This window comes from Triplophysa rosa, linkage group LG24 (assembly GCF_024868665.1).
Source record: "Triplophysa rosa linkage group LG24, Trosa_1v2, whole genome shotgun sequence".
NCBI classification, from domain to species: domain Eukaryota; kingdom Metazoa; phylum Chordata; class Actinopteri; order Cypriniformes; family Nemacheilidae; genus Triplophysa; species Triplophysa rosa.
In genome coordinates, this window is record NC_079913.1 from 1,736,553 (window position 1) to 1,745,998 (window position 9,446).

At 40.9% G+C, this 9,446-nt stretch overlaps 1 protein-coding gene across 3 annotated transcripts; it reads left to right on the forward strand.

Annotated features, from left to right (window-relative positions):
• The first annotated feature begins 1,211 nt into the window (after positions 1-1,211).
• On the forward strand, positions 1,212-6,992 carry ppp1r3aa (protein phosphatase 1, regulatory subunit 3Aa). 3 transcript variants are annotated; one of them, XR_008961963.1, is made up of 7 exons: positions 1,212-2,330; positions 3,203-3,255; positions 3,494-3,594; positions 4,319-5,119; positions 6,070-6,135; positions 6,241-6,523; positions 6,627-6,992. XR_008961963.1 is itself a non-coding variant. In XM_057324413.1 (6 exons), the coding sequence occupies exons 1-6, from the start codon at positions 1,612-1,614 to the stop codon at positions 6,304-6,306; spliced, it is 1,806 nt and encodes a 601-aa protein (XP_057180396.1). In that variant the 5' UTR covers positions 1,212-1,611; the 3' UTR covers positions 6,307-6,596. The 3 variants fall into 3 exon arrangements, 2 of the variants coding, with proteins under 2 accessions (XP_057180396.1, XP_057180395.1); XM_057324413.1 differs by lacking the exon at positions 6,627-6,992 and having other exon boundaries at positions 6,241-6,596; XM_057324412.1 differs by lacking the exons at positions 6,070-6,135; positions 6,241-6,523; positions 6,627-6,992 and having other exon boundaries at positions 1,218-2,330; positions 4,319-6,062.
• The last annotated feature ends 2,454 nt before the right edge of the window (positions 6,993-9,446 follow it).

Sequence of the window (9,446 nt, forward strand, 5' to 3'; positions counted from 1 at the left end):
GTGTGGTGTCGCTGTCATGTTTTTGCTCAGAGGTTGATGTAGGTTTGATGGAGTTCTCTGTTAACTTTCATTTAAGTATAAACTTAGTCTCGGTTGTTTCTTCTGAAATTGCTTATTAGCAATAAAAACAGAAGCAAATGAGAGAAATGATAAATACATGAAATTGTGTTGGTGTAAAATGAATGTAGAGGTAAACTAATCTGGATTTGAAATCTTCAATGTGATTTTATACTTGACAAGTCTGATCTCAAGTTTGTGACATAGCGAGCTTACTTCTGAAACTCTCATGGAGACATTTGTGAGATTTCTGCCTTTTTTTCTCATAAGAAATGTCCATTTGCTCTCCATTTAACCTCTTTGATGTCTAGGTGAAATTGAGATATCAAAGAGACTCATTTGTGATTTCTTTTTCTTATGGGTTCTCTCACCCAACAACCAACAAAATACGATGACACGCTAATGTTTCATAGGACAGAATTCACAAAACAATCCTAATTTAGGACCCTTTTAAAGTTAATCACACGAGAAAACAAGTATTTGTGCAATCGGTACACACTGTAAAAAATGAAAAGTTGACTTAACTTAACATTTCAAGGCAACTCGCTACACAGCTTTTTTGAGTTTACTCAACTTTTGCTTTACTGAGTAATGTCACATGACTGTCAATTAAAATAGTTGAACCAACTTCAATCAAATTTCTGAGTTCACTCAACTATGGACTTAGTTGACACAACTCAAAAGATTATGTTTTATAAAACGTTAATATATAATTGTTCTATTATTATATACACACTCTACTTAAGTAACTGCTTAAGCTGTTTGTGTTTTAATTTACTTCAGACCTCAACACTGAGCACATGAGCCTCAATCATGGTAACAACCATCAAACATCATTAAACATCATATAGTTAAAAAAGGAACTCTAAATACTAAAGGTAACTTACATTGACAACAAAAACAAAAAAATATAGCCAGCAAACACTAAAATAGCAATCATTTGAATAATTTTTAACCGGCGAATTGAAAATTCTGCAATGCATGCTGGGAACTTTCAAACACTAGAATTGTTTTTTGAGATTACACAGTTTGGCAAGTTGGTCAAACTTCTTGACGCGCGTTGGACAATCACTTAGATATCTAAGTACAGTCAACAAAAGAATCTTTGTTGGTACCACATTTAGACTTATTTTGTTCAGCATACTCAAAATAACACATTCTTCTTCTTCTACTAAAAAACCCTGTTCAAGTTACTTCATTACCTTTGTTGGGACAATTTGAAGTTGTATTTTTTACAGTGCATCGATTAAAAACCTTACAGGATAGTGACAACTTCTCCACGTGACGACACGTTTCTTCTAGGCTGCATAATTTATTTGTTTGTTCAATAACGCTTCAGGTTCAAAAGAGGTCACACAAGAGTTCCCCACGTCGACCACACAAGCACGGTACGGAAGCTCTTGGCTCTATTTTTAAGCCTGGCAACAGCACAATGTTTAGCTGCAACCTGATGCTGTGTGTCTAGTCACACTGCATTCGACTTGATCCACGCAGGCAGAAGGGCTCGAGCCCTCCGTGGTGTCCAACCTGGAGTCCTCCACATGCAGAGACTGGATGAGACAACAACAAGAAAAAGACACGATGGTAAGTATTGAGGATGAATCCGAGGAGGTGGAACCTGAGCCTCCTCCGGCAGCCGTACGGAGAAAGGTTTCATTCGCCGATGCCTTCGGTCTGGACCTGGTCTCTGTGAAGGAGTTCGACAACCGAGATTCATCAGCGTTGGATGATTTGACGGCATTACTGAGAGCAGAAGGCAAAGTGGGTGAAGAATTCTACCTGTCGTGTCTCTTCGCTCCTCCAGCTTCTGACCACGAGCTGGAGATGAGACTTCAGGACCAGACGTTGGAGCTGGAGAGCATCGAGCTGCTCCCTGGATCCACCGCTATCCGGGGAATCATCCGTGTTCTCAACCTCTGCTTTCACAAGGCCGTGTATGTGCACACCAGTCTGGACGGTTGGCAGAGCCACTTCGACCTGCTGGCGGAGTACGTGCCCGGGTCCAGCGACGGAGAGACGGACCGATTCTCCTTCCGGCTCATGTTGACGCCTCCTTTGGAGGCCGAAGGGACACGGGTGGAGTTCTGCCTGCGGTACGAGAGCGCCGTGGGAACCTTCTGGGCCAACAACAGAGGGATGAACTATGTTCTCTTCTGCCACCAGAGACGGAGGACTGATGCGAAAGAGAAAGGGAGAGAGGAGGAGAGAGACAAAGACAAGTTGTTAGAGGAGAATAACCACAGAGGAATCAGGAGCTGTCTTAAGACAATCAGGTCGGAAATGTCGCGAAATGCAAATATTACACAACCTAAGTACGTTTTAGAGGTATAACAAACCCTTACACTTACTAAACTGTGTCAGATAACTTAATCTGAAATCGATTGTGCCACGGACATGGATCATGAATGAAAGCTCAAATTGTGCGACATGGTGAAAAGAAACATGCTGAGCAACAGGTTTTACAATATTTGTCTGGAAAGAATATAGCAGACTTGCATTCAAAGAGATAGAATGAGGTGGTGATATTCTGGTATCACATCTGGTACCAGAGTATCGTAGTGAGTGTGAGACTTATGGGTTGGACTTTTAAGACTGGAGCTAGAAAGTAATTCCTTACCAAGCAACCACAATATTTACGTTTATTCATTTAGCAGATGCTTTTATGCAAAGTGACTTACAACTAAGAGAGCATTATCATTTTGTCAACGAGCCAACCTTTAGTGCAGTTTACCAACCTATGTTTACATGTAGAGTTGAAAACTTTAGCAACCGCTTAGCAACGTTCCAGCAACTCCATAGCAACCACATGAGATCATGGCTTTGGCTTTTGCATGGACTGAAAAAAACCCAGTTAAACGTTTAAGAAAAACAGGCTACTGTAAAATTATATTTTGAAAATATTTTTCTTGTAAATTTGCAGTCTTTTTCTGTAATTTGACGGGTTCTTTTACTGCATTTTAAAAATACGTGAAAAACCTATAAAAAGAGTGTAATACTATAAAATTACAGTGTTTTACTGTGCAGACTGCACAGCATGAAATACAGTTTGGGTACTGTTAGTTAAAGTAAACGAGTCAAAATTCCCATCTTGTTTGTGCTGTCTGTGATTAAATATCCTAAAGTAAATGTCCTGCTTTATTTACAGTAAAAAGATCTGTATGGAGGAGTCCCCTACAGAGACGAATGGAGAGATCTCAGGTGGGTTTCGTCGGTGGACATCTGGGATCGAGGTGATGTGATTCTGATGATGAGAAACTGAGTTTACATTTACGCATTTGGCGGACGCTTTTATTTAAAGCAACTTACATTGCATTATACTATACATCTGTTTCTAAGTATGTGCAATCGCCTGGGATCAAACCCACGACCTTGGCGTTGTTAGCGCCATGCTCTTACCACTGAGCTACAGGAAAGCTTATGTTTGATTCTTTTCTAGATCAAGTCACACAGTGGGTTGGGAGTAATAAGGAGGGCATGGCTGACAAAGATGCAAAAATTACTTCTCCCAAATCTCTTCTGGACTGTTGCAGACCTCTGGTATGATTAACAAGCTCTCTGTCATTCACACACACACAACAGATTAGCTGTTTCACCCCAAAATGTGTATGTTCTCTGAAACCCTTTTCTTTATATTCCAAGTTTAATAGAGCATCCAGTCTCTATAGAATTAAATACAATTTATTATTAGTCCAAATCTACTAGTCACAAATTATTATAATTGATCATTTTATTGCACTACATTGATGTATAATATTCTCAGTATAATGGTAAAGTGAATAATGATAATAATGTTTACCGGTCATTTTAATAACAATACGAATAAGTATTATTACTGTTATTATTAATAATAGTCATTATTATTATTAATCGATATGTCATAAGGGGAATTACATGATGACATAATATACATTTTTGGGTGATCTTTGACTTTAACAGCCCAGAATTCCATGAACATTAAATGATGACTTCAGATAAATGTAAAGAATCTGATGTGTCACTCTTAGACGCACGCACGCACATGCTGACAATCGTGAACTCTTGTGCACCCTGTGAAGTTCAAACAGCTGTTAATGTCACAAGCCGTACAGTACAGCCTGGCTCATGCCACACATGCCTACAATCGGTCACATGTGTCGCTATTTATATACAGTATATGAAGTTTCTCATTGATGCCGGTGATAAAATAAATATCAATGGGTTTAAGCTGTAATCTCATGACCAGCTAAGATTCTTCTGTATGCCTCGTCTCTTTGATTGACAGGTGGATCGCCAGAGGAAACGTCGAGCTGCCCGATTGGCACGCACGCAGGACTATTTCTCTCAGAAAGAGATGGAACCTCAGATTGTAGAAATTGGTAAAAGTACAACAGATTGGTCAAGTATACCGAACAAAGACAACCAACAAGGACACGGTGTGAATAGAATAATGCATCATCAAATTCCTTTGCTTTCTCTGGACTGGGGTGGGAACGCAACATCATCCGCCCGTGCAAAACCACGTGATGTCTGCAATGGAATAAGCGTGGCGAATGATGCAGACGAAGATCAAACCAAATCGGCTTGTGAGGCCTGGGAGGATTTTCTGAGTGGCACTGATACAACAACCGCTCAAGACGACATGCAGGACCAAGAGCGTATTTCTAACGCTGGCCAATCGGAATCAGCCAGCGCCGTAACACCATCGGATGGAGAAGAGCTTTCAAACGTGCACAAGGGGGTTGAAAAAGAGACGTGTCAATCCGGTCGTAAAGGATCGGTTGATTCAAGCACCACACTTCACCCTACAGAGACACCGAAGTACTCCGGCACCGGCCCCTCTGAAGGGCAAGTTCCAGAACACCAGCTTCGGGAAGAGCCAAGGGTCACGCTTACAACACGTTCAGATCATGGATGGGAGCCAGAGGAGGCGGAGACAGAGTCGGAGGCGTCTGGCGACAGCATTGAAGTCTTCTCAGGCCCGGGGGAGGAGGCTGAAAACGCACCCGAAACCACGACTCGGAATTCCAAAGGCGGAGATGGAATCTCACCTGAAGAATTCACGGGCCCTTCTGACACCTCAAAGGTTAAAGAAAACACACACGACACCCTGACATTTACAGGGATCAGAGACGAGCCGCTCGCTGATAGACAGACAGAGGGATCTTCAGAAAAGGAGGATCTAAATAAAGCCAGCGGGCTCGAGAAGAAAGACAGCGGGGAGACGAAAATGATTCGAAGAGTACAAGACGAAACAGTCGATCAGAGTATGAGATCGTGGCGTGACACTTTGTTAGTTAATGAGAGTGATTTATGCACATCGAACACAAAACACAGTTCAGAACAGAAAGACGAAGAGAGACGTTTTGAGCCCGTTCGTGAACATCAGGGCATGGACGCTGAAGACGAACTCCACACATTACCCAGCATTCATCTGTCTTTGATGGGCGGCAACAGCAGGATATTGTCATGGTGGGGGGATGTCTGGTCTTCGGGTCATGTGACCAGAGCTCTTGCGTATTCTGTCGTTCTGTTGATGGTCTTTGTAACCGCTTATCTGTGCGATCTTCCGACTTGTTTGGCCGTCTATCTGTTTTCGCTGTGCTGGTGGTACAGTCAGGGTGTGAAGCAACGTCTGGATGAGGCTATTGATGTGGACTGATGCAGACGCCGACAGTCTTGTCAAATGATGTCATATGAACCGAAGGGCCCAATATTACTTTCGAAATCAGATTTTATAAGCACTCTGTTGCTTTTCATGCGTGCACAAATAAAACTTGCTTAAAGTACATTAAAAGTTGAATCTTAAGTCATATTACTACTAAATGTTTTGTCGTGTTTTAGCCTCATGTAATCGCTGGTAATAAATGAGAACTTAAAATTTTGTGCTATTAAAGAAATGAAAAAAAGGAAAATACTTGTGGGAGACGCAGCTGTTGCTTTGACATAAATGATATAAAGGGATAATTCACCCCAAAATAAAAAAAAATCATTATTCCCTCACGGCAAACGTTTATGACTCTCTTTCCTCTGCAGAACGCAAAAGAAGATATTTGGAAGAACGTTGGTAGCCGAACAACATCGCCCCCATTGACTTCAATTGTATGGACACAAAAGCACTATTTTTCAAAATATCTTCTTTTGTGTCATATACAGGTTGTGAATGACATGAGAGTGAATAAATGATGACAGAATTTTTATTCGTAGGTGAACTATCCCACCTGGTCTGTGTGTGCTGTAACGGGGATGTATGGGATGTGGTACAGTACGTAGAGGACACAGAGAGCATGTCACGTCTCTGTGAGGACGTCTGTGATGGACGTGACATTTCCTGCAAATCCCGTCATGTGCATGTCCCTGAATAGAGAGCTGAAAGCGGTCTGATTAAAGCAACTCTGATAGAGTACATAAAACAAGCACAGGACACAGATGATACAGTGGGACATTTACACCTTCTCCAGACTATGAAAACACGTACCTGTTCATTCAGGTGAGTACGAGTCTGTGCGAGTGTTGTGCACTCTTCCTTTTTTAGGCTTGGACTGTGGTCTGATCTGTGTGTACGTGCATTATTGTGTGTCTGTTTGAAACAGAGCCGCTCTGCTTGTGTCACCGCAGTCATATGATCCGCTCTCCGGTGACCGTGACCTTTTAGCGTCTGGCTGCTCACCTCGCTGAAGCTGAAAGAGTCTTCATGAACTCCTGCCATGAGCAAAGCAGCCACATTCAAACCGCTATCTTAACGTTACAAGACACATTTGTTGGTCCGAATTGCAAACGTTCAGACACGATATGACGTTCAGACATGGAAATACTGTAAAATACCGATAGTGTTCTCTTCATAAACATATTTATTATGCAGCTCGCTATACTTTCTCTTGATTGGTTAATTCACTATCCAGACATAATAATCACATGTGAGCTTTAAGTTCACCATTGTAAATGTTTCCCATAATAAAAGAAAGTTCATCTTAAATCGGTGTGTCCAATTATGTATGTGTGGTAAGTAGCCATAATAAGAGGGCTAATAGTAACCATTCATTATAAAAACAAACAAAAAAATCCCTTAAAGGTGATACAGGTCCAGTCTCTGTAGGAGTTTATTTAGCGCTGAAAACCGCCTGACTGTGTCATCCCTTTTTATTTGACTCCGGGGACACATGATATTCTCATCCCTGTTTACACATGAAAGACATGGGCCTCAGTATAATATGTCTGTACTGTCATGAAAAGGGTCTGAGACGAGAACACTTCTCATTATTCATGGTATGCTGTTTGCACGTCACTACGGAATAGTGAGGAAGGTTTCAATACAAATTGAGCTTTACGGATTTGTGACGTGCTGGGGGGAGTCAACCTAAGAAACGTTTACAATAATACACATGCGATGTAAGTAAAAAGTCACAGTTAATGTAACATGCATGCAAAAGTATACAAGAAAGCACCAGACAGATCTTGCCCCCCATTGACTCCCACAGTAGGAAAAAATACAATGTTAGTCAAACGTGCCCCAGAACTGTTTGCTGCCCTACACTCTTCAACAGAACAAAAACAAAAGATTAAGTAAATTTTCCTACTGTGGGAGTCAATGGGGGGCAAGATCTGTCTGGTTATAAGCATTCTTCCAAATATCTTTCTCTGTGTTCATCAGAACAAAGAAATGTATTCAGATTGGAACATTTTCTGGGTGAAGTATCACTTTAAGAGTATGAAGGTGTAAAATGAATGTACTGTAGATTGAAGAGGTAAAATGTGTGTAAATTTGATGAGAAATTTTTGAGTTCATATTCAAATCTTCAATAATGACTTTTGATTTCAGACTTTGCAAATCTGGGTTCAGTGTTTGTGACATTGAGCGTGTTTACGTGCACAAAACAAACCGATCCGCTCTCGAATCATGCAGTAGATGTAGAAATAACAGCAAAATGAAAATACTGTTGCATTTGCAGGTGATGAGAAGATATATAAATATACAGCTTCTGATCGTTTTTTTTTTAATTGAGAATCTGAATAAAACAAATTGGCATCAATAACTATACAAAAGAAAATTATCTGGTATGAAATTCTCAACACAGTTGAACTATATTAATTCCAGACAAAGCATTCAACATAATACCGGCGGCATTTTTAATTACTAACTAGACGGACTGTCGATGGTGACGTCACTGCACGCAAGAAAACTGGCACTCACTTAATTCTTGGTGTTTCGAGTCAGATCCGTGGGCGTGGCTTGTTGGTTTTGACTAAATCTTTGGTGTTTCAAGTCTTACGAAACCTTTACCCTAACCCACACCCTAACCCTAACCTTACTCTAACCATCTAAACTACCTATGATTGTTAAAATTGACGAAAAAACACGTTTGGGTGATCACGTCTGACTCGAAACACCAAGGATTTAGTGAGTGCCCAAGAAAACTGACAGGTCTCACACTTCCATGTAAACGCGGTTTTCTGCGTAGCCGGTTTAAAAACACTTGAAGATATATATGTATTTTGATATATATTCGTTTATTATGTGCATGTAAACGCATTCACTGATGTCTATAAGAAATGATTGAGATATAAAATAGAGCTAAAGCTAAATGTTATAAGCGTTGCAGCCAGCAGATGGAGACATAAGAGCAGGTTTCGTGCTGGCTGTTTAAACTGGAATAAGGCAATCTGATGGAAACACGCTGTGACAGATTGATCCGGGTCAAGCACACACTGCTTGCAGGCGAGACAGCATTCAGAGCCGATGAATTGTTAAGATGACGTGTCTAAAACCAGAAATACACAAATAATTATTAAATATATTGTTTGTTTTCGGTAGCGATGCAAATAAGCAAGGCTTCCTGACACATGATGCCATCACGCACACACACTTCTTGCATGCCCGAGCACAGAATCTGGGTCACATCCCGGGTATCCCAGGAGACCAAGTGCTCATACATCATTATTGAAACGTCCCAAGCTCTAGAGGACGGATCACACGTACCTACTAACCCTCTCTAATCTCTCTCTCGCCCTCTGGGGTACGTGTGGGCTTGCTTGAGTTACCTCATCTCTCTCATGCACATTAACACTGTGTGGTGTACATTATCAGCATTATTCATTTGCTATAACCTTCACTGTCTTTCTATGTGGTTTAAATAATGCTAGTTGCAAGTAATGCATGCATGATGTAAATATACAGTGTAGTTACTGTGTTTACTTAGCAAAATGCATGACGCAGGCACAAGTGCATGAATAATCTGAATGATAGTTATATATATATGTAATTTTAAGGTTTTTGACCGTATTTAAAAAAAATGTAAGAGTGAGAGGGAGAGGGAGAGAGAGAGAGAGAGAGAGCGAGAGAGAGAGAGAGAGAGAGAGAGAGAGAGAGAGAGAGAGAGAGAGAGAAGACATATAAACAGGAGATGCAGAGAGAG